General features: G+C 51.0%; 1 protein-coding gene across 1 annotated transcript in view; it reads left to right on the top strand.

Annotated features, from left to right (window-relative positions):
• Positions 1 to 24,285, top strand: part of LOC103769282 (voltage-dependent R-type calcium channel subunit alpha-1E) — a 59,211-nt gene extending 34,926 nt beyond the window's left edge. Inside the window, exons 7-18 of the mRNA XM_008936465.1 lie at positions 3,655 to 3,758; positions 17,201 to 17,316; positions 18,313 to 18,366; positions 18,726 to 18,815; positions 19,147 to 19,356; positions 20,700 to 20,812; positions 21,074 to 21,186; positions 21,297 to 21,428; positions 21,753 to 21,825; positions 22,230 to 22,347; positions 22,679 to 22,746; positions 24,184 to 24,285. Coding sequence (XP_008934713.1) covers positions 3,655 to 3,758; positions 17,201 to 17,316; positions 18,313 to 18,366; positions 18,726 to 18,815; positions 19,147 to 19,356; positions 20,700 to 20,812; positions 21,074 to 21,186; positions 21,297 to 21,428; positions 21,753 to 21,825; positions 22,230 to 22,347; positions 22,679 to 22,746; positions 24,184 to 24,285 — 1,293 coding nt within the window. The remainder of the gene's footprint in view (positions 1 to 3,654; positions 3,759 to 17,200; positions 17,317 to 18,312; positions 18,367 to 18,725; positions 18,816 to 19,146; positions 19,357 to 20,699; positions 20,813 to 21,073; positions 21,187 to 21,296; positions 21,429 to 21,752; positions 21,826 to 22,229; positions 22,348 to 22,678; positions 22,747 to 24,183) is intronic.
• Positions 24,286 to 24,497: the final 212 nt, after the last annotated feature.

Raw genomic sequence — 24,497 nt, 5'->3', positions numbered from 1 at the left:
TTCCTGCTTTAACATCACTGGCTTCCCAGAGCTGGGGGGACAGAGGCTGCCACCCCAGGCTGGAGAATTCTGAGGGCTGGAGGAAGAGCTGTGGGATGCAGTGAGAAATGGAAAGCCATGTGCTTGTTGAGGAACAGCAATGATATCTCCTAGGAGCCCGAGTCTTGCTGACTGGGAAGTGGCAGTGTGGAAGAGGAAGGGATGAGTGACCGAGTGCAGGATGGATGGAACATCATCTCTTGCAGGGTTGGAATGGCACCCATGAGAATCACTCACCTGAATCTCCTGTGTTCAGGGAAGGTGAACTGAGACTCAGCTGGAGCAGGGAAGGGGCTACTGGATAAAATGAGAGAGAGCCAGTCATGCTAGACAGACCTGGAGGAACCTTCCTTTGGCTAGCAATGCAGAGGCTGGGGATGGCCATCATGGCTATCTATAAATACATCAGGATGGGAAATGGGAAGGAGAAGAGCTGTTTCAGCCAAAGGCCAATGCTGGCAAAGGAGCAGAGTGGTATATAAAATGACCACAAATAAATTTAAGCTGAAAATTAGAGCAGCCATTACAGCGTCTGCTCGAGGACCCTTCCAGTGTGAATAGTGAGTTTTTAAGGTAGAGCTGACATCTGGGGGAGATTGTGTGATGTGAGGGGGTCTGGACTCAGCAGCTCTGCGAGACCCTGGCATTCCATGTCCTCCCTGCAGCTGGGGAGCATAGTGTGTGTCAGAGCATTGGCGCTAAGAGGACACATGGCCAGGCATGGCAGTTCCTTTGGTTTCTGGGCAGACATGCTTCAGCTTTGGGAGTGGAGAGAAGGGAGTACATCAACTTTTGTGTGTGTGTATGCACACATGCTGTTCAGTGTCCTGATGTTCTGCTGCACTGGATGCTTTGTGTCATGCCCTCTACCACAGGCTAGAGAAGCAGTGGAAGATGCAAAGTCTGTGAAAGGCCAAGCCCCTTGTTTTTCCCAAACAAGGATCTTTGTCCCCCCTGACTAGGATCTCTGCAGCCTGAGTGCTGAAAAGGTACTGGAGCAACTCTTCCAGCTCCTCGAGGAATAAAAGGTCAAATTTTGGCAGTTGGAGTGGCTGAGCAGGTACCAGCTGACAGGCTGAAGCCATCACAGCTTGGCTGGTCATCATCAGCTCCTGGTTTTGCAGGGAATGTTGGGATGTGCCCTTGGGAATTTTATCTTGGGGTTAGGGGACCCCAGCAAAGCTGGCATCAGCCAGGGGGACTATGTGGCTGCTCAGAGCAGGAGTATTCTGGGGGCTGTTGGCATTGGTCCAAGTGGCTGGGACCATCTCTAAGCCACTCTGTGGCCAGTGGTACATCCTTAGGTATGTTGAGTCCATGACCACAGTTCCCCATCCCCTTCCCAACCCCAGCAACGCCCCTGCTGGGGCTGCTGGCTGATAGTGGTGCTGGGCATGTATTCCCCAAGCCCCCTAAAATGCCTCTAATCCCTTTTACCTCTATCCCCATGGGAGCTAGGTACCCAAATGCACATAGAGGTTTGGACTGTAGACAGCCCATCCCATCAGGGTGCTGCTGAGCCCCTGCCTCTGGTTATCCAGCTGCAGATCCTTAGTGCCACCAGCTTTGCTGTGCCCATGTAATGAAGGGGGAAAACATGGTTGGAGTGCTGGTGCTGGTATTGCTGGCTGGTGATACCCTGGGAAAGTTGGCCTCTGCTCCATCATCTCATCTCCATATACCCCTCCATCTCCTGCTGAGCATTGGTGGAGACGAGAAGACCAAAGGAGGAGGGGTGGTGATGGCCCAGCCTTGGGGGGAGATGTCTTCTTCACCCGTGGGAAATGACCTCATCCGTTTTGCATCCTCTGTGCCAAGGGCCTTGGGGGAAATGCGTGGGTTTTGGGCAGGAGACAGTTTCAAAGGCGAGCAATCCTGCCGTGGGTAGCAAGTATGCAATAGTGTATTGACTGGGAGCTGAAGTGCAGCCAGACTTGAGCCAAGGGGTTTCATGATGCCTTGAAGACTAATGCCATGGCAAACAGTGCTGTTTAGAGAAGAGCACTGTGGCCTGGGTGTCTCTGGAGGGTGGTGATGAGTGTTGGCTGTATGGGATTCCCATGCATCATTCCCACCTCCATGCACTTGCCTCTCCTGTGACCCTGAGGAAAGGGTCTGGTGGTTGACTGGGGCTATGGGAAGGTGCAGGACCTTGAGAAGATGCACATGGCTTCCCTGGTACCAAAGGAGGAGGACAGTGAGTCTTTCCAGATGCTTTGCCCAGCCTCAAAGCCCTGACTGCTGCTGTGTGCCAGGTGCTCCTTGGCACTGGGGTCTCTGCCCACAGCATCCCAATCCTGGTGCTGTGGCCAGTGCCTGCATCAGGATGTGCTGGAGTCAGCCTTCGTGCCTCGGGCACGGTGTCAGGGTGGTGGGGATGCCTGGCTGAGGTTCCCACTGGTGCATCAGTCACCAGAGGAAGACTCGAGTGCAGTGGCTTTCTCTCCCCCCTCAGATGTGCTTCTCCCCTTGCAGAGCCTCGTCTCGGCACCTGCACTGGCCGACCGGGAGATGTGGTGCCAATGACTCAGACAAAGATGAGGGCTTAATTAGCAGGGGAAGAGGGGGGAAGAAAAAGAAAAGAGAAAGAGCCTTTCATTGCAACAAGATTGATACCACCTCCCCCAGACAGTCACGTTCTGCCGCATCACCCTCCAGCCCGGCGTCATGGGCGCACATGACAGTGCCTGACACTGGAGGACAAATGGGGCCTGGGAAGTGCCTGTGAGGGATGGAGGGGCACTGCTTTATTAAAAGCCTCAGTGAAAAAATGTCTGGAAGTACCGAGCAGGACTCGCCAGCAGTCTTTTTAGAAGTCAGGCTTTGCCCTGTGGTTAGAGCTCCCCTCCCTTCTCAGCGTCTTGGTGTTGAGGGAACACACCCCATGCATGAGGGTGTCTGCAAGGTATTAGTGATGATGCTGACGGCAAAATGCCCATTTGAAGGTGCAGGGCTTGTCTGCTCCAGGTCCTTTCCCACCGTGCATGGAGGAGCAAGTGTTGGCCACCAGCTTCCTTGGCCCTGAGGCACCTTGTAAATCTTTCCTTCTTAACCTGTGCTGTGCTCAGCAGGCTGAGCTGCTGTCGGGCTGCTTTGCCCTGTCTCAGTGAGGTGTACAGGGGGGAACCAAATCAAGATGCTGGACAAGGCATGCTCAGGGTGGTCCCCGTGACCTCAGCACCCTGATTTTGTGCTGCAGGCCCCTGCACCTTTTACTATACCACTGTTTCACATCTGCTGCATCCCTGCAGAGATGGTAGGAGGAGGCAAAGGAGGAGTGGTCCTGCCCAATGAGGGCTGGAGACCATGGAGAAAAGCATGGCTGGGGCAGGATCATAGAATAATAGAATGGTTTGGGTTGGAAGGAACCTTAAAGATCACCTAGTTCCGACCTTCCTGCCATAGGCAGGGACATACCAAGGAGCATCAGGGCACCTCTGGCTGGGATCTCCCCAGCAGGCAAGCTTGCACAGGAAGCACCCAGTGCTCATCCAGGCTTGGCCACACGACCCTGAGGAGCCTGGTGTGGTCAGACTGGAGAACTGTCACCCTCCCTCTGCCCCTGGTGCCGGTGTTGAAGGTAACGTCACACGTGTTTTTTTCTTTCCCCTCCAGACCAATGATGCCTTAGGAGCCACCTGGAACTGGCTGTACTTCATCCCCCTCATCATCATTGGATCCTTCTTTGTCCTCAACCTTGTCCTGGGAGTGCTGTCAGGGTAAGCGTGATGCTGTCTTTCCCTTCCATGTCTCTGAGCCCCAGAGTTGGCCCCTGGTACTCCTGTGCCCCCAGGACACCAATATCTGGTCCCCCCATCCCCTCCATGCCTGCCTGCCCTACAGCAAAGGATTGCTCCCAGGCTCTGCTTAGCTCCTTTGCTCCCTGAGGAGCTGGGAAAGGGGCAGCCTTTAAGATGCTTTCTTGTTTCACCTTGCTGAAGAGCTTGTGGTTTTGGTCATCTGTGAGAAATGGTTGGTGTCGATCCTTTGGCTACTTAGGATCTGCTGGAGGGGAGAGGTATGGGGAGGCCTTGTGGAAATGTGTTTGAGTCTGGGATGTGTTTGTAGTGGGGTGTGCATTTGCTGGCTGATGGAATGTGGTGAGCATGGGTTGGGATGGGTTTGGGAGTGATGCAGGGCACCTCCATGCTGTGCAGGCCATGGTGGGAAGATTTGCCCAGGGCTGGTGGGAGATGCACACTGGTGAGGGTAAGGGTGTCCGGAGTACATATGGGCAAGCTGGGGACATAGGGACAACCCAGCTGTTTCTGTTCGACTTCCCCCAGGGGAAAGGTTCCAATCTAAGCCATTAAGCTGGATTTGGAGAGAAAAAAGGCTTCTTGTCTCCATGACAATAAACTGTGGTTGCATCAGCACACCCTCAACTGCTGGCAGGGGTTGGTGTGTGGGGAGAGCATGCACTGTCCTGCAGTGGGAGGGGGAGGTGGGCTTCTCTGCCCTTGCCACAGATGGCAGCAACAACCCTGTGCCCAGCAGCAGGTCAGTTTTTCCTAATTGCCCATTGTGGCAAAAGTAGCCACCATAGCACTGGTGTGGCCAGCTGGAAAGACCTTAGATACAGGGATCCATGTGGAGATTTGCCCTTGTCTTCTCTCACTGTCCCAAGTGTCCCCATGAGTTCAAATGTGGTGGTGGTTTCAAGAGGGCTTCTGGAGTGGCAGACTGGGCTTCAGGTGGGTTGGATTTCCCCAGCTCTCAGTCTGGGGTCTGACTGAGTCCAGGGGCTCTGGGGACAGGCTGCAGGAACGGTTTCACCCTGCCTTGCATGGAGGGAGCTCTCACGGAGGATGAAGATGTCCAAGAACTGTTGGGTGGCATTTGTGTTTCTTTTGCCACATCCAGCTTGCAGATTTGAGCAGAGCCCAACTAAGCATCAGTGTCAAGCAGGAGCTTTCCAGCAAAAGCCCAGAGAAGGAAGGTTGGGAAGCTCAAGGCAAAGCAGCTGGGAAAGACCCTTACCGAAGTGTTGAGCTGTGCCAATGTAGTGTGTCGTGTGGGCACCGAGGCCTTTGGTGCTGGTGTGATAGCACCACTCTAGGCTGCAAGCCAGCCACTGGCTGGAAGACCACAGGGTGGCCGGAGGGTGCCCACAGGGGTGCCCAGCCTGTGCCCTGGCCTGCACTGGGCTGCGCGAGGCAGCTGCTCCTGCGCCCGCCGGGCTGGGTGCAGCTGTCTGGGGCTCTTCCCAGGCACCGGCTGGCATCTCCTCTGTTTGTTTATCGCTAATCGGGTTTGTATCAGGGAAGGATGCAAGTGGGTGGGTGGCCTAATTGGCAATGGAGATGCTCTCGTGGCGTGCCAGATACCTAGGGAAAAGCGCGACTGCTCAGCTCCCCGCAGGGCTGAGCGAGCGGGGCTCTGCCACCTGATGGCCAGGCCACCACGTGTGGCCTCCTGCCTGGCCGTGGCCACAGGCATCCTCTGTGGCTCAGTGGATGCAGGGCCTCGGCGGTACTGGAGCATCTTCTTGCTGGAGTCATACGAAGGGATGTGATGAGAGGCAGGAGAAGGTACCTCTGCACACAAACAATGCATGTCCTTGAGTGAAATAAGAAGGGCTTTGTTCCTCGCTTTGCTTGCTTAGTTTGTATTGTTTTTAATGCTTCTCATAGTCCTCTTGTGCCAGAGGAGAGCACTTGGCTTTGCTGTGGGAAGGGGAGGGGTGGCCTTTGTACCCTCAGCCTCTGAGCTGGATGAGCCCACAGGGTCTGGCTGGATCCCCCTGCATGCCCTATGGCTGGGCTGAGCTAGGAAGAGGTCACTTTAGCGATGAGCTCCATGGAAATATCTCCATGCGATGGAAACCTTCCCCCAGTGCTATAGTACTGCTTTGAGAGAAGACAGGCAGCCATGCCCAGCAAGCTGAAATCACAGTTGCTCTGTTACCTCGGGGCGCAGCGGTGAGCAGTGAGCCCTGGTAGCCTGCTTGTAGAATCCTGGGCCCATGTTGCTTTCAAACTACACCATCTGCGTTGGCGAACAGTGAGGTCCGCTTGGGATTTCCAACCTTCTTCTCAAAGTTCATGCTCACAAGCTGCTGCAGAGCTGCTTCTCTGCCTGCACTTTGTCTCAGCAGTGGTTTTCCTTGGGGAAACAATCAAACACCCGAGTCACAGGTCCTGAATGCGAAGAGGCTGCAGGAGGACATTTGTATGTTTAACTTGCTACCATGAGAAGTTTGCCGGAGCCCAGATTTAGCAATCTTCTGATTGCGATGCGCATCTCTCCCAACAGTCAGTTCCCCAACTGTTAAGCTGAGGCATGACCTCCGTGATGTAAACAGCCTGGATCCATCTGCTCCTAAGCACAGAGTATGTGGGAGAGGAAAAGAAATTATTTCCATCATACTGAGGCTCCTCGATTTTTCTCTCTAAATACTAACACGCACACATGCACTGGGATTGCATGCAATGCTATTAAGAGGAGATGGAGTCACTCCAGGCAGGGGCTCGGAGAACCAGTTCTTCTGGGGCTTTGGCATTTATTACCATGTCTATTAACGTTCCCCCTCTATGGGTGCAATTACAGATCAATTAGTTCTAACTGAAAGCAGGCAAGGAAAAAAAAATTGGCCCTGTTCCTCTTTCAGAGCAGGTATGAAGCCCAAGGAGATGTGACTGCTCAGCTTTTAAAGCTACACAAGATACCAAAATAATTCTGGCAGAAGAGAGTCAGTAGGAGCAAGTGAGGATGGAGCATCAGCTGAAACACCCTGTTTTCTGCCACGTGGCAGTTGGTGGATTTGGGAGCTTGGGAAGATGCTGAGACTTGTATCATAAAGTGTTGCCTGCTGCTGTCCTGTGGCTTGAGAGTGGTGTCATCCAGCACCCTGCTGTGGGGGGGCAGGGTGTACTCACAGCTCTGCACCTCTTCCCAGGGAGAACTGCTGTAGTGCAGAAAGAGTTGTGTGTTGCAGCCACCCGTACTGTGGGATGGGTAGGAGAGGTGGCTGGGACCTCCTCCCATCCTGTGGCTGATGGCCTGTTGCAGGCAGTCTCCTGTGCCTGGTCGGCTTTGAGTCATGGGGATGCAAAGCTGCATGTGCCCCGTGCTGGAGATTTGCAAAAGTTTGCTTTCCATTCTTTGTGAAATGGACATTTTCTTTTGTTCAGTTGTTTCTCAAGTAAGCACTTTGGATCTGTGTGTTCATACTGCATCTCCAGAGCAGCAGAGACCGGGTGAGAGCTGTACTGGCTCGACCCCACTGCCTGTGGCATGCAGGTTGCTGTGGCAGCAGTAATGCCATCCCAGCAATGACTACAGCTCACCTGTCCTAGCCACAGCAGTGGTCCTCCTCCTTTGTCCCTCCTGGCAAGAAGATGGCTTATGTCTAGCTTGTCGCTGGGAGCAAGAAGATGGGTCCTCAATGTTATGCTTCCAAGCATGACTTATTTTTTATTTTCACTCTTCCATGTGGAATTTCTGATCCCAGACAGGATGTGTTTTGACTCTTTTCCATCTCCTTTTCCTCAGCCCCTGCAGTAAAGCCCTCTGTCATTCATTGCAGCATCTGTCCTCCTGTTGAGATAGACCTGTAGTCCTGGTGGACTCCTTTCCCCTATCTAGTCTCATACTTCCAGCCCTTTCCAGGGTGACAAAGCTGCTATAGTCACTGATATTCGTGATCTGCAGCAATAGCTGAGTGGGTGCAGAGTGGAAGGGGTTGCTGCATAACCTGGGAAGGTTGGGTCCTCAGATTTGCCAAGGAGAAGACCTCTGGAAGCTGATGGCAGAGCAAGAAGTTGAGCACAATGGCAAGAAAAATGAAATCTATCTGCCTTGTACCAAACAAGAGAGTAATTTAAATCCTCCTAATTGCTTCTACTCATCCTGGTGATGTTAAGTCTTTTCTCCCTTTAAGACTTTTCTGCCCCCCACCCCCAGCTCTTGTATTAAGCCTTTGAAAGAAACGACTAATGTTATAATTAAAGGATCAATTTGGAAAGATTTCTTTGTCTTAAGATCTTCTTCCTTTCAGGTTGGGTTAGCGCTGCATTCCCAGTCTCCGGAGAGTTTTCTTCAGTTCCTTCAGGAGCCTTCTGTACCATCTCTGAAATCTTTTCACTTTGCTTAATTTGAATTTTTTTTCCCATCCAATTTTGAGGCATAACAAATGATGAATAAAATTAAGTTTTATAGCAATTAATAATAAGGGTGTTGAAGGAACAAGTGTGCATTTTCAGTGGAGTCAGGGTTGTTTTTTTTTTGCTGGCTCTATGCAACACCTGGGCCCCGTGCATTTGAGCTGGATCAGGTGGTTTGAAGCCAAAAAGGCCAGGAGGAGACAGGTGGTTTGTGGAGGGGAAAGCAGGGAGACATGTGGTCACAATGCAGGAAGATTTGTGGGGAGACTGAGGGATAGCAGGATGCCAACAAACATGCCCAGGATACATTGCATCGGAAGTGTGAAAGCTTGGAAGCATTGTTGTTGTGTTTTGTTTTTTATTATTTTTATTCTTAATGACTGTAGTGTCTAAGGGAGTGGCTCAGATGAGATGTAAAATGGCTGCACCAGTTGTGTGTTTGGGGATTCGGTAGCTGGAACAATTTTTGAATGGAGGTGTGGATGTAATGGGGAAAGGGGGCTGCAATGCCTCCCGCTAGGTCCCCCAGCACCATCACGGGATGCATGTTGGTGAGGCCATGTTTGGTGAGAAACGGCCACACTTGTCACTTTGTTCTGGGGATGCTCTTTGTCATTGATGTGGCATTTGAACATGAGTGAAGCAAGGGAGCCTTTGAGATCTTCATCTATATTCAGCAGCCAGGTGGGCATCCATATTCAATGAGTGCCTCACTGCCTTGCTCTGTTGTACCACCTTTCTGCAGAGGGCCTCCAAGCCCTGTGCAAACAAGCCACCAGAGAAGAAGCGTGTGTTCCTGGTGAGCCTTATCCCCTGGTGTCCCGGGGAGTAACGGCCCCTCTTACAGCCAGCCTGACAGGTTGAACAAAAAATCCACAACAAAGGGATGACTCGGTGACTTTCCCCTTTGATTTCTCTTTGCAAATTATTTGCCAGCATGTCTCAACTGCTTCAGATTTCCTCTTACTTGTGCCTTTTTGCAAAGCTGCTCTGTGGACTGCCAGTTGTCTGAGGACTGTGGGTGAAAAGGCTTGGGTTTGATCCTCTTGACAAAGCACTCAGCAGACAGTTATTGCTTACAGATTGCCTTAAGTAGATTGATAGACTAGTTTGGGTTGGAAGGGACCTTTAAAGGTCATCTAGTTCAACTGCCCTGCAGTGAGCAGGGACACCTGCAACCAGAGCAGGAGGTTTGGCTTTTGGGATTGTTTGTTCCAGATCCCTCTAGTTTCTGTCATCCTGGTTAACACCAGCAATCGTGTGGCCATGGCTGCAGCTCTTTGACTTGGTGGATGGCTTTGGAGATGCCCAGTTTCTCCATGACCAGCTCCATCCTTGCAAAGAGGTGCTGGGCACTCCTGTTGGGTGAAGCAGACAGGATGCCCAAATGGATCGTGTAGTGTTAGTTCTTTGGACATGGTGAGTGACTGGCTGTTTGTTTTTCAGTGGCAGAGTGACATATGTAGCAGTTGTATTGTGGGTTTCACACTCGATGGTTGGTTCTGAATTTGTTGTATCTATGCATTGAAGGCATCAGTTAAGAGTGCTTAGACATTCCTGGGAAGTTAATGTGAGGAAATGTTGAAAATTATGTATTTTTTTTCTATGCTGTAACTCAACCTGCAGTACCAGCTGTGCACCTTTCACCTGCAGACCACTGCCACTTGCTAAGAGGGACTGTAAAACTGTTCTCTGCTCACAGGGCTACAAAGATGATGAGTGGACTGGGGCATCTCTCTGATGATAAAAGGCTGAAAGACCTGTTTTAGCATGGAGAAGACTGAGAGGGAAACATCAATATCTAAGGGGTGGGGTTAAGGGGATGGGTCCAGTCTCTTTTCAGTGGCGCCCAGGGACAGGACAAGGGGCAACAGGCACAAACTGAAACACAGGAGATTCCCTCTGAACATGAGGAAAAACTGATTTCTTTTGAGGGTACCAGAGCCCTGGAACAGGCTGCGCCAAGAGGTTTTGGACTTCTCTGGAGGTTTTCAACACCCTCGTGGACATGATTCTGGGCAACCTGCTCTAGGTGACCTGCTTTAGCAGGGTGGTTTGACTAGATGATCTCCAGAGGTCCCTTCCAACCCCCACTAGTCTGAGTCTGTGATACAGAGGATAAAAACTGGAGCATAGCAGAGAAGGGGAGGAGTGACATTTTCCCAGCACTGCATGAGCCAGTGGGAGTGACTGTGAACAAAGCCCGGGGCTCTTGAAGCAGTGAAGCTGCTCTGCTCATACCATCCCTGCCTGATAAGAGTGAACTAAAATCCAGAGCTTCCATCACTGCTTCTTGCTCCTGGGGCTACCAGACCCTTGGCTGCTTTTCTGTAGCTTTCTTGCAGCATGGGTTGGCTGTGCTATATTGCTGCCTTAGGTGCAGTGTTGCAAACAACAGACTTCTCTGAGCAATGAGGACCGAGATGCAAACCTCAGCATTGTTACCCTTGGAAAAATGTTGAAACTGAGGATCTGTAAGTGGAATGTCTGTGGCTCACTTTTCCTGGTGATATTTGTCCTATGTCATTTATTTTCCTCTACTTCAAAGCAGTAGCCTCTCCAAACTGCTGGCTGCTCTGAGCCAAAACCAAGTGTTGTGGAAGAACTGTGTTTTCTTTTTTTTTTTTTTTTTTAAAGGTCACAGCAGGGTTGAGCTGAACACAAAACATCCATGTGTGCTCCTCTCACTTTGATCACAGAGTACTTCTTACTCTTGGAGAGCGTGCATGAAGTGTGTGGAGAGGGGCTGATCTCACCATGAAATTCAGAGGCTGGAGTGGACACCTGCGTCTCTGCTGAGGTTCATTGGTGAGGGACAGGCATTGCAGCAAGGTACAGCTGGTGCCCAAACATGTTACCAAATAATGAGAACCTGTTGACTGAAGCTAAATGTAGACATGAAATGGCGATTACTGGAAAGCAGAGCGAAGGTATTTGAAGTCCTTGCTGTTCCCCACCAGCAGATGCAAAGTATGAGTTCTCTTGTGGTTCTCACTGTTTTGAGTCATTTCAGTGTCTCCATTGCTGCTCTGGGTCTCCATCAAATACCAATTATCTGAATTCTTGAACCTCATCTTCAAGGCTGCCCAGAGCCTGGACCTGAGATATCCTATAACACAGCTGACCTTTTAAATACTGGAACATGGTGATAAGGTCTCCCCTAAGCTTGCTTTTCTTAAAGTTGAAGGACCTCAGTTCTCTGAGCCTTTCCTCATATGGCAGCTTCCCAGTGTCTGTGGCCCTTCTATGGACCCTTTCCAGCCTGCCCACATCTTTTTTATATGGAGGGGACCAAACCTGAACACAGCATTCCAGCTGTGGCCTAACAAGTGCTGAGTAGAGTGAGATAATGACTCTTCATCTCTGCTGGTGATGCCCTTGTTGACGTCACCCAGCATCCTGTTGGCTTTCTTTGCCACTGCAGCACACTGTTCTCTCTGAATGTGTAGTCCGCCAGACAGGACAACAGGCCTCTTTCCACAGAGCTGCTCTCCAGCCAGGTAGATCCCAGCCTGTGCTCCACTCCTGGATTACGTTCTCCCAGATGTAAAACCTTACACTTGTCCGTGTTGAAGTTCATCAGGTTCTTTTTAGCACACAATTCCACCCTATGCAAGTCTTCTCGCAGGGCACCTCTCCCTTCCAAAGTGTCCACTTCTTCACTCAGTTTGGTCTCATCAGCAAGCTTCATCAGGGTACACTTGATCCCATCTTCCAGATCACTTATGAAGATGTTAAATAGCACTGAGCCCAGTATCAACCCCTGCGAACCCACTTGTGGCAAGTTGCCAGTTTGAAAAGGAGATGATTGCCACCTGGCCTTTTAGCCAGTCCCCCACCCACAGCATGGGCCACTTAACTAGACTGTAACACATTAGTTTCCGTAGGAGAAGGTTATGGGAAGCTATATTGAAAGCCTTGGGGAAATCTACGTAGAAAATCACAAGCTTTCTCCGAGGTAGAAGGTAACCATCAGCATCTGTCCCTTCTTAAATGGGACAGTGATGTAATGGGTAAACTCAGGGCTGGTATCTCCCAGCTCCTTCCCATTTTACCATTAAACGTTGCCAACAGCTTGTCAGCTTTTCACTCCCCAACTCATGTATCTGTAAATGTGCTTGTCAGCTGCACTCCTGGAGAAGCTCCACTTCTCACTGCAGCTTTGTCACAGTGCATTCCTGGAGTTGAAGGAGGTTTGCAGTGAACGCGTAGCTCTCCCTGAAGTGCACAGGGATGATCCAAAGCTAATGGCCACCATGAAAACAGAATACAAGAAATAGGATATTTCTGTTTTTATTACTCTTTCTTTTTACCAGTTAGAACTTCAAGGAAAGTCTTTCTTGAGACAATCCACCTTTGTTAAGGAATCTTAGAATCACAGAATGGTTTGGGTTGGAAGGGACCTTTAAAGGTCACCTAGACCCACCCCCCTGCAGCAAGCAGGGACATCTTCAACTAGAGCGGGTTGCTCAGAGTCCCATCCAACCTGATTGTGAATCTTCTCTGACTTATTCTGGCAATTCATGTGAATGTAAATCAAGCAAGTACGCATCTCCAAAAAACTTGTTGCCTCCTTCAGAGCAGACCTATGAAGCACATCATCCCTCTGCAGAGGTTTTGGTACATCTCGCACACCCTGCTGTGGGTTCAGTGCAATAATCCCAGCCTGCAGTGCCAGTTCTGCTGTGCCTGCTTGCCACCGTCTGTTGGAGCTGAAGCACCAGGTTACAGACTGCACAGTTCACTCAGCAGTCTTCTGTTAGTTCCTTTACACCTCTTGGGTAAATACCATCTGATCCCCCTGGTTTGCAACTGTCTCATCCGTGTTTTCAAAACCATCTGTTGTCAGTTCTGTCCAATAACCTTCTCTGACACATTCCTGGAGTTGAAGGAGGTTTGTCCTCAAATTGTGGTACTCAAACCTGAAGTGGAGCCATGAGCTGAGACCCCACGAGTGCTGAGGAGAGCAGCAGTCTTACCTGATGGCTTACAGAGGACAAGATTCCTTGTTATACATCCCATTATATATGGCTTTTTTTTTCACAGCAGCATGGTACTGCTGCCTCATTCTCATCACGTAATGTAGTATTTCTCCTCTTCCTACCCCATCTTTTCTGCTGCCTCATATCATTTTTAGGCCTATTTGGTAACTGATTTGTTGGAGACATCTTTGGTTTGTTAGAACTGGTTTGCTGATAGTGAAAGGCAGTGAACTGATGGGTTTATAGATGTCTGGCTTGTTTCAAAGCATGGAAGGTACAATAGTGATGTGAAAGCGCTATATACGTGCCCTGGACTCAAAGAAGCTCCAAAAAGGAGAAAAGTGTGTTGCAGCATTTGTGATTTTTTTTTTTTTTTCCTCTCAGTTGGTGCTTGGTTGTAGGTATTCTTGTGGTGTTTTGGTGGCATGGGTCTTTTTTTTTTCCCCCTTCCTGTTTGTTTGTTTGAGTGTTTTGTTCCAAAAAGAGGAAACCATTTTCAAGCTAGATGCCCCCACATGGGTTCTTCTCCCATTAAAACCAGATCTGGGCTCTCCAGTCCTTTAAGCAGAGCACAACAGTGTAGTAAAAGCATAGCTGCCCTGGTGTGAGTGAGATTGTGAGGGCCCAGGGAGGAAGCTGGCTGAGCATGGTGGTGTCCCCCAAGGTCTCCTGCTAGGAGCAGAGATGTGCTCAGGCTGTGTGAGGGGAATGCAGGGATGTAGAGCAGAATTTGCAGGCAGACGAGGAGCACAAACCATCTGTGATCCAGTTGCCCCGTCAGGCTGGGCATGGTGTGTGGATGGATGGTGCCCTTGTGTGCAGGTGGACAGATGGCACACTGCTCCCCAGCTCCCACCACGACCTTCAGCACTTACCTCCATCACTCGCTGCGTGCCTTTGGCTTTACGAGGCCAGGTGGGGAAGGACTGCAATGGTATAGGGTTGGTACGAATGGAGCTCAGCTGTCGTGAGTGGATGATTTCATGCTGGAGGCATCAGGATTTGGGGCTAGGAGACCCAGGTGGACAAGCAGAGGTGTTGCCAGTGGGAACTGTGCTGGCTGACAAGGTTCTTTGAGCCCCCTCACAGGGACCCCATGGGGCAGCACAGCCCTGGGCTCTCTGAGAGGCAAAATTGGGCCATCCTTGGTGATGTAACCCAAACATGCTGGGGAGCAGAGCCCTTCAACAGGAGGCAGTGCCCAGCTCTGGGCAATGCGATGCTGCCCTGCCTGCGACTTGGAGCCTTCCCAAGAGGCTGTCAGTCACCATCACTGGCCCTGTTCTCACTCACACACAGTATTATCTCTACCCGCTGCTGCAAATTGTCTCTGAGCAATCCCTGATCTGTCAGCATCGCCTACCCACTCTCAGATGTCACCAGCCCCCGCTGCTGCCCTGCTCGGTAACGTGTCTCTCTGAAATGTAATAATTCATTAAGTTGAGCTTAACTTTTTTTTTTTTTTTCCCCTCCCCTCTCTGCCTCCCCTTCCTCCTTCTAATGGACAAAAGCAATTAAGCTCCATTAGGGATCAAGCATGTGGGAAGCATCTCCCTTGGAAACACAGCTGCACAGGCCTTGTCCCTCCATGTGTGTGGCACCAGCTTCTTGCAAATTAAGGCTCTGTGAGCAAACAGTTGGGTAGGAGATAAATGGTGTTCAGCAAGTGGGGCACTGGAAAAGATGTTCCCATCCCCTCCTCCGGGAAAAGGTGATTTGAGGCTCAGCTGGTTTTTCTGTCTGGGTTTCATTGTGGACATGTGATGATGGCTTCTCTCATCATGCAGCAAGAGGAGATACCAGTCTCAAGAGAGGACCTGGAAGACAGAGGGGGATGGGCTGGAGAGGTGACAGAGAGTGTAAAGCAGGGAAAGGTTTCCAGGTGCTTCCAGGTACAGAATATACCTGCAGGATTCTGCTGGCAAAAGTTCTGTGCAGGCGCTGGCTGGCATTAGATAATGGCAGAGGTTCAACATATGGGAGGACCAATGGACCAAACTAGAGGAAGAGGGGCAAGTTCCCCACTAACTCTGGCTGCATATGGCATCTAATTTTCTGACATCCCAAATTTGCAAACAAAGGCTGGTGAAGGATGATGGCACAACCAAAATGGTCCTGCCTTTCCTCCTGCTAGGGCAAGAGGGGTTTTGGCATGGCATGGCCAAAACTGGGAATGCATTTCACTGTTGGCTGTGGGAGGCCCTTCCTTCTCCCCTATATCCTCCCACCTTCTTTCCCTGCACTTAGGCTGCTTTTCTCTTCCTTACCTTTTGTTCTCTCTCCCTTCCCTGCCCTAGGAAAAAAGTCTCATTTCAGTCTGAAAGCCAGCAGTGGAAGGGGGAGTCATTTGATGCTTAATGCCAGAGCGGCAGGAAACTTCACCTTCCTGGGGTGGAATTAAAAACGCTTGAATTGTCTGGGGATCTTAAACAAGAGGTGCAGGGAACATTCAGGGTTTTTCACACAAACACACACGCACACACACATGCGAAAGCCCACACAGCATTAAGGGTGTAATAGCTCAGCTTGGGTAATGCACTTGAACTCTCTCTGCAGCAGACAGACCAATTCTTTCAGTTCTTTTGAATATTTTTTTTCTTTGAGGCTGGAGATTGCTGCTAGTCTCCAGGGAGAGAGACATTTGTCTTGCAGAGAAAACGGTGCCATTTATTCGTCACAATCTCACTTCCCTCGGAGCATCCTAGGACCAGGAGGGGCTTGAGGGCACGGGCTGGTTTCCTCTGTGTAACTGTGGCCACCGAGGCTCAGGGATGGGACGGGGAGCTGCAGCCAGCAGTCTGCATCCCCCTGATGTTGTTACAAGGAAGGGGTGCTGGGGGAATGTCTGGTGTGAGGGATACTCCCAGTGTGCAAATGTGAGCATGAATAGAGGGGTAACACATGCACACAGAGGCCCCAGGTACGTGATGTGTGCAAGCACAAGGTGTGGGATCTCCTGGAAGTAGGTCCAGCCATGATGTCTTACATATAACCCATGGCATGGGTGGGAGGTTATCTACATTGCAACCCCTCTGTTTCTTGCCAAAGATTTCCATTTCTCTGTGTGTGTGTGATGGCCTTGGCACATATGCTTAGGGCTTCAGGTGCTTCTTCATACAGAGTGGGGGGAAAACCCACATGGATCTTCTGCATATGGCCACAGGTGTGTGTAAACCAGGAAACAGACCATGCATGGTCTTGTGTTTTAATCACACGTGGGAAGGTATATCTAGTCCTAGCTATGTATAGGCATCTTTGCATGGCTCTAGGCTGGGCTCTAGGTGAAATCCTCTGTCTTATGTACTGAGGAATGTGTTTATGTGTGTGCTTGAGGGTGCACATGAGCACATGGATGCTATGGTACCTCTATGCACCACGTGTGCTAGGGACCACATGAGCAGTAGGTGATGTGTTAGCTCTGGCCACCGTTGCTCGGTGTTTGACTAGCCCTGGCCTGCACAGAGCCCGTGTGGTGCTGCCTGCCCTCCTGCCTGCTGCAGAGCTCCGACAAGCTTTTATCTTTCTCTGGGCTGGTCATTATACCCAGACAGTTTGCATGAGACACTGAAGTCCAGAGAAGGATGACAGGGATGTCCCAAGTCCTGGGCAAATACTCTTAGGAGAGGCTGGAAATAGAAAGGATTCAGAAGTAAAGACATGGGACAGGACCTGCTCTTTTCCATCCCCTTGGTTCTGGCACTTCCTACAGTGCCCAATTTTTATTCCCTGAAGGGACACACAGAAGCTGAGGTGGTTCTGGAGTCGGGTTGTGCTGGGAGCATTCTCCCCATATGGCAGCAGCTCCCACCTGGGGCATGTAGGGCTGAGTGACCGAGCAGGGGCTTTGCTGGTGTGCATCCATGCTCTCCTTCCTGCAAAGAAGCTTCTCCTCTTTTCTGATTGTACACCCATCCCTTTGCCATGCTTTGGCTGGAGATGGCCTTGCGTCTCTCCAACATTCACCAGCACCCCTTGACTCATGCTCATCCTTGGTCCCTGCCTCACCTCCCAGCCTCCCACTTACCCACCTGCCCCCCAGCCACGTTCTCACCAGCCACCTCTGCCCTTCCTCAGGGAGTTTGCCAAAGAGCGTGAGCGAGTGGAGAACCGCCGAGCCTTCATGAAGCTGCGGCGCCAGCAGCAGATCGAGCGAGAGCTCAACGGCTACCGGGCCTGGATAGACAAAGCAGGTAAAGGCTGGTAGGCTGGGGGGGCTCCCGGGGGGCCAGCAGGCACCACAGGTCATGCCAAGTGGTGAGGATGGGAGGGGATCTCTGACCATCATCCAGTGCAACCCCAAAGTTGCACAGGTGCTCCCATGGTAGCGTGGGGTGTGTGGGTATAGTGTGATGGTCTGGCCAAGCTGCAAGCGAGGACATCGCCAACAGTTGCTGAAACCTCACATTCGTGGCGTGAAACTATCGTATTTTGGACAGGAGGCATCTTACATCTTCAGGGGAGGCTGTGAGCTTTGCTCTGCAGTGGCTTCCTTTCTCTTGATGTTTGCCGGAGTCCCCTGCAGTGGTGGGCAATGGGAAAGTAGAGCAGTGAATGATGACAGTGGTTTTGCAGCTAAACCTGCTCCTGGAGCAATCTGGAGGGGATGCACTTGCTGGTTCTCACCTTGGGGCTCCTGGACCCGGGCAAGGGCTGGGGATGATGGAGGTTTCCAAGCTTCTTGCTGACGCCCAGCTAGGTGCAACAGCCCATGGGTGATGGTCCCCAGACTGCCACAGCCTGTGTCCCTGCTTGCCCGTTGTGGGGATCAGGCCAGTGTGTTCGGCTCTCAGGGGAGAAGATTTATATTTCCATCTAGCATTCAGACTTGAAAAAGTGCAGGTATCTTGAAATGAGCCATGAGCCCCAGACCTCAGCTTTGATCCTGGGCTGGGACATTAAGCCCCAGACCTGTCTATGTTGTCTGACTTCTTTAGTAGGGTTAATTACAGTGGAGGAAGAAGGGTTGATTACAGGTAATTTTTACTTCTGATGTAATGAGTGGTAGCTACCCCTTGCCACCCTCCAGAATTGTGCTTTTGGACACTTAACCAATACGTGACAAGAGTTTGCAACCTAGAATGGCCACCTCAAGGCTGGACTAAGTGGTTAAGTAGAAAGCAGTGAGGTGGGATGTGTTCAGCGAACAATGTCTTGTCTCCTGATGCTGAACTGTGTGTTTTGCGTAGAGGAAGTCATGCTGGCTGAAGAGAACAAAAATTCTGGGACCTCAGCCTTAGAAGGTAAGACAAGCAATGTTCTACCCAAAAACCTGCCTGCCCTTCCTTCTGTCTGCCTGTAGCTGGAGGCCGAAACCCTCCAGCTGTGATGGGAAGCCTGGGAATGCCCCAGTGGGGTCTGCAGCCCAAGAGAGGGATGTGAGGGGGTGAATTGACAGCATAACCCTTGAGAGAATGTGGAGGCCAGGAGGTGTCTGGTCCCACGCAAAATAGCGCTGGACTAGGGTCACCTGGATATCTCCATCCTGTTAGCAGACACGAGTTAGCCAAGTACTGATGATCAAGTCCTGGACTAATGAGCTGCCTACTGTGGCAGAGTTGGGCCACCATAGCTCCAACACCCGTCCCTCTTCCCTTCCCAGTGCTCAGGAGAGCCACCATCAAAAGGAACCGGACGGATGCCATGAACCGTGACTCAAGTGACGAGCACTGTGTTGATATCTCCTCTGTGGGTGAGCGGAGGCTGGCGCAGAGAAGACCTCTTCATCCAACTTTGGGTCAGTGCAGTTTGGAGCTTGCTTCCCCACAGCCTCTGCCAGCTTATTGAGTTGCCAGGGTTGCACCCATCATGTGGAGACAGTTACAGATCAGCCATCGCTGCTAGTTTGGCACCTCCTGCCCCTTCTGCCACATGAAAACTGTCTGGATAAGTTGTGTCCCATAGAAGCAGTGTCTGTGAACCATCTGTCCTGTCTGGTGTTGCAGGGAAGGCTGCAGCAACCAACTCCTCTTTTTGCCTTGACTGGAATACCCAATTCCTTCTTCCCTCTCTTCTTCCCTTAGGTAACCCCTTGAGTCACTCTGGCCTCAAAGGTGCCAGAGTGGATGGTGCCTCTTACTTACGGCACAAGGAGCGACTCCTGCGCATCTCTGTTCGCCACATGGTGAAATCCCAGGTCTTCTACTGGATCGTCTTGAGCCTGGTGGCTCTCAACACGGCTTGCGTGGCCATCGTCCATCACAACCAGCCAGCCTGGCTCACCCACTTCCTCTGTGAGTCCTGGGGCTTTGTGTAAATGTGAGAGCACACCTTCTGCAACCTTCTTATCTCTGGTGGCCAGAGGTTGTAGCATGCTCTTGCTCCTTGTTCCAGGGCACATGGGGATGAATCCCACTAGAGTCATGCTGATATGGCACTGACTGGAGAATAACCTGAACTATATTCAGTGTTGATAACAAAGGACCACATACAGCTGTTTAATTCTGATTTGCCCTTGGCCCTGTGGCCACTGATGGATGTCTTAGCCCTGTTGGAGGAGTTTTACAGGTCTCATGCCCTTCAGGTCCAATGTATTTGTCAATAGAGAGAAACAGTCTGCAGATCTCAGCTTGGTTTATCCTAAAATTGTGAACAATGGTGATGGAAAACTTGCTGGACATCCATCTTTGAATGCGCACAGGCAATTGCTGGAGAGGTGTGCATTTGCAGGTACGGGGCTGGTCATGGGAGAACCCCACAGTTAAAAATTTTGGTGCGGAGCATGGCATGGAAACATCAGGCTTGAAACCAATTACTAGAGCATCAGTTCTAGTAAGTAAGCATCAGAGCAGCCCACTGTGGGCTGTGGTACCGGGCCAGGTCTCAGAGGCAGTACACCCGTATCTATTCTAGCACGGTGCTAACGGCAGAGCAGCGTGGTCAACCCCGCAGCAGCCGTGAGTTACTGCTGAGCTGCTGCAGCAGGGACAGTGCTGCCTTCTCAGCCATGTTATTCTTACTCACCTTGAGAACCTCCCCATCAAGCATCGGGCTTGCCCAAACCTGCATTAGAACTCTCAGGCCTGCTGGGCTCCCAGCATGCCATGGTGTGGTACAGCAGCTGGTTGTGGTGAGAAGCATCTTCTAGACAAGGTGAAGAGCCAGACTCTTGCCTGCTAATGTTCATGAAATAGCTGGAGAAGCTTTTTACCAGCTCTTGGCTTTTCAGCTTGGTTTCCTTGGCCAAGTTCCAACCGTGCAATGATTTAAATCCAGGTTGCTAATATTACCTTACAGTGTCCTGTGGTTAATGTCTTTGCAAACACCTCAACCACCATTGTATAATGCTAAAGAGCTGCTCTGCTCCATGCCAGCCATCTCTGGTCTTGTCAAACCCCTGGCACACTGGTGCACCTACCCTGAAAGATTAACTTGTGGGGTGGGTGCTCTGTTATATACAACTTAGATCTTCATAAACAAGCTTCCCTCACCCCAAGCCCTGATTGCTGTAGGAAGCAGCATGGTCCTTGACTTAAACCAACTCTGTGATGTGCTATGAGGGCTACAGGTGGATGCATGCAGGATGCCCTTCACAGTTTGGTGCCCCAAGGTAGTGCATCTGGGTTTTCTCTTTCAGACTATGCAGAGTTCCTGTTTCTTGGGTTATTCCTACTGGAGATGTCCTTAAAGATGTATGGGATGGGGCCACGCCTTTACTTCCATTCTTCCTTCAACTGCTTTGACTGTGGGGTAAGTGGCCCCAGAGATGCTGTGAGTGGAGGGGGAGATGTTTGGCAGGTGTCTGCAGCACAAGGCACCAAGGAGGAGAAGAACAGCATGGCCCTTGAAGTGGTCAGGAAAACTCTTTCTGCTGGGACAGCATGTCCATGTCATATTGAGATGCCAGGTCTTGGGCAGGGCGGTGGCTGTCTCATCTTCAGGTGCTTGAAAGTTTCCTGCAACAACACATCTTGAGCGTGTCTTTGACTCATGGTTGTGTCTGCTTCTCAGGTCACAGTGGGAAGCATCTTTGAAGTGGTTTGGGCTATCTTCAGGCCAGGAACCTCTTTTGGGATCAGTGTCCTACGAGCCCTTCGTCTCCTGAGAATATTTAAAATAACCAAGTATGTACCAACCACCACCCTTCACCTTGGTCTGTGTCTGGCCCAGATCCAGTAACTCCTGCTTTCCTGTTGGCATCACTGAGTGCTCCAGCACTGTCTCTTTATTCTAGGTACTGGGCATCCCTGAGAAATTTGGTGGTGTCACTGATGAGCTCCATGAAGTCTATTATCAGCCTACTCTTCCTGCTCTTCCTCTTCATTGTAGTCTTTGCCCTCCTGGGAATGCAACTGTTTGGAGGCAGGTAGGTTGTTTTAAGTCTAGGGAAAGGAATTTCTTGGTGGTAAGACCCACTTAGATGCCTAGGAAGACTGTAGCCTTGCCACTCAGCCTGCTGCTAACAGTGGTTCCTCTCCCATTCCAAAGTCCCTGCTCAGGAAGATGCCTCTGGGATGTGTGGATCTTTCTGGTCAGGACATCTTTTGGATTCTGGCACCAAATGCTCAGGAGACCTTCCTTAATGTAGAGAAAAGTCCTCCTAAGCACAAGAGTACTGATAGAACATCAGACAGGGGTTTGATTACCTTGGTATTCCAACCCATTTGTGTCCTCCTGGTTCCACTTCCAGGTTTAACTTCATGGATGGGACGCCATCAGCCAACTTTGACACTTTCCCTGCAGCCATCATGACGGTGTTCCAGGTAGGAGCTGGGCTGCAAAGGGACACAACCAAAGGGATTTGGGACTCTCCACTCTCTTGCACCTGGCTGGAAGAGGCTCTTTAAACCAAACGAGTTCCCCTCCGTCCTGTTAAGATATAACTCGTTTCCTTGCTCTCCTCCCATATAACAAAGTAGATGGCAAGAGACTGAAACTCTTCCATCTTCTGTTATGCAAGGTGGAAGAGTTTAAAAACTCTTCTGAGGAGACCCAAATCCTCAGCAGTGACTGACATCATCTCCCCCAGGTGCTGCAGCTGCAAGCTGGGTTACCCACTGCACAAGGTCTCTGTGCTTGGCTCCATGCGTTGACGGGATAGATTGAGGGGGTTGTCCAGGTGACGAGGAGGTGAGGGTGACAGAGCTGCTGGCTTGCTTCCCTGCAGATCCTGACGGGTGAGGACTGGAACGAGGTGATGTACAACGGCATCCGCTCCCAGGGAGGCGTTCGCTCAGGCATGTGGTCCTCCATCTATTTCATCGTCCTCACCTTGTTTGGAAACTGTATCCACCTGGCTGCTGTGCTTTTAGTGGAGACAACCCTGTCTCACCTGCCTCTCTAGGGGTAACCCCCTCCTCACCCCCTGCTCCTCTTCAACTCCTCTCCCAGTTGAGCGAGACCCATCACACGTGCAGCAGCTCTGGATATTCCAAACACAGAGAAGGAGCTGTCTGGAGGTGCACTGAGGGCTGTATGGGTGGGATGGGTGAGGAGTTTGTCCCTTTGGCTGCTCCTCATTGAACTGGTGAGGAGCCATCCAGAGCTACCGTGCCGTGGTGGCTGCAGACACCCATGTCCTTAACATGTGCCTTGTGCATCCTTAGCTGCTCACAGATACTCTGCTGAACGTGTTCTTGGCCATTGCAGTCGACAATCTGGCCAACGCTCAGGAGCTCACCAAGGTACGTCCTGGTTGTTTCTTTTCCTTCTCTTGCTGGTGTGAAAATAGTGAAGCATGAGGCTAGCAGGAGAGGCACTGGGAGCACTGCTTGTGACTGTCCTACTCCAGAGCTGTGGCCACATTGTCCCTTAGCTCAGCCTGTCTTGAAAAAGAGGTTGGGTCAAATTAGAAATGGAGGCTCTTTCTCCAGGAAGGTACATAGGGTGATCCTCTGAAACACAAACTCTTATTGACCAGCAATATGATTCTAACTGGTTAGACTGATTCGGGAAAGTTCTCAGGCCTGTCAGTCTCATATCTCTCCAGGAACACCCACACCTTCCCATCAAGTGTGGTTTAACTGTTTCTCCATTGAAGCTCCCCAGTTTCGTTTGCCTCCAGTCAGATTGAGATAACCCTCATCTATCTGATGGGACCTGATGAGGGACAGTTATTTGTCCGATCACTCTGGAGATGTGGAGCAGGAAGTGCTTTCCAGTGCTGTCAGTATTTATTCCCTTCATGCTCACAAGGCAGTGGACGTGATTTAGGATGCAGTTTAGGATGGTGCTTGAGAAGGTTATTTGGCTTAGCTTGTTTTTAAGACCATACTGAGAAATATTGGGGGAATTTTAAAATTTTGGGGCACCATCTGGATGGATAATGGTGAGTAGGGAATTGCTGCAAGGGTTGTTGCTGCTCTCAGAGGGAACCAGTTATCCTTCAGTGCCCGTTTCTTTTGCAGAGCCCATGCCTATTACTCAGGTCCTTGGGATTTCCTGAGAGGCTTCCCAGCCGGTGTAAATCTGACCCGTTAGCAGCAAAAAAAAGTGGGGCATGGTGCTCTTTTGCCTGAGGGGTACGTGTGGGGGTCCCTGTCCTCCCGCAGCGGGTACAGGTGGCACTTCCAGGGGCTGCTGACTGCCTCTGGGGTAAGGGGGGGAGCCCCGCTGAGTACCAGGCAGCATCAATTAAGGGAGTGCTGAGTTTTTGAAAAGGCTGAATGCACACTAATGACTCCTAATGACTTTTTTTGCTCCGGAGACACAACCGTACTCATTAAAGCAATGTGATCTCTGCCGGGGTCATTCATGGATGCCTTGCCTCCTACTCCATGGGGGGATGCCTGTCTCACCCCTGCAGCTGTGAAGAAGGGAGGGCTGAGCTGGGCTGGGCTGTTTGGGGCTGTTCTAGCATGCACAGCCCAGCCCTTTCCTGGAGTGGGCTGGCTTCACTTACTTATTTAAGTAGCGCTGACACCTTCACTAAGATCTGGTATGGTGGGGAAGTTGCATCCCCTTAGTAAAATAAAGGCTGTCTCTGCAAATGCAGGTGCCTGCTCCCTTTTTCTCCCACACCTCTTGGTATCTAAGGTATGCATCCCTCGCTGCCTCCAATGGCTCCACCTTTCCTTGAAACCCCAGCATCTCACTAAGCAACTCCCCTCTTTCCTCTGCAGGATGAGCAGGAGGAAGAGGAGGCCTTTAACCAGAAGCACGCCCTTCAGAAAGCCAAAGAAGTCAGCCCCATGTCTGCCCCAAACATGCCTGCTATCGAGTAAGTGGCCTCTACCACCACTGCCTTAGTGCCCACCCCCAGCCCAGATGGGCTTCTCAGCAGGGTGAGGAGCTGACGTGGAGCCAGGCATGGCTGGTTGTGGGGCTGCCACAAGAAAAAGGGGTCACCATGTGGGTTGACGCCCTCTTTGGGTGTCTTCCTGAGGATGGATGGAGATCTAGGAACGTGTTCCCTGCAAGAAGTGGCACTTTCGGA

Source organism: Merops nubicus, unplaced genomic scaffold (assembly GCF_000691845.1).
Source record: "Merops nubicus isolate BGI_N331 unplaced genomic scaffold, ASM69184v1 scaffold4593, whole genome shotgun sequence".
Lineage (NCBI taxonomy): Eukaryota > Metazoa > Chordata > Aves > Coraciiformes > Meropidae > Merops > Merops nubicus.
The sequence above is the reverse complement of the archived record's forward strand: the minus strand, read 5'-3'. Positions and strand labels throughout refer to the sequence as shown.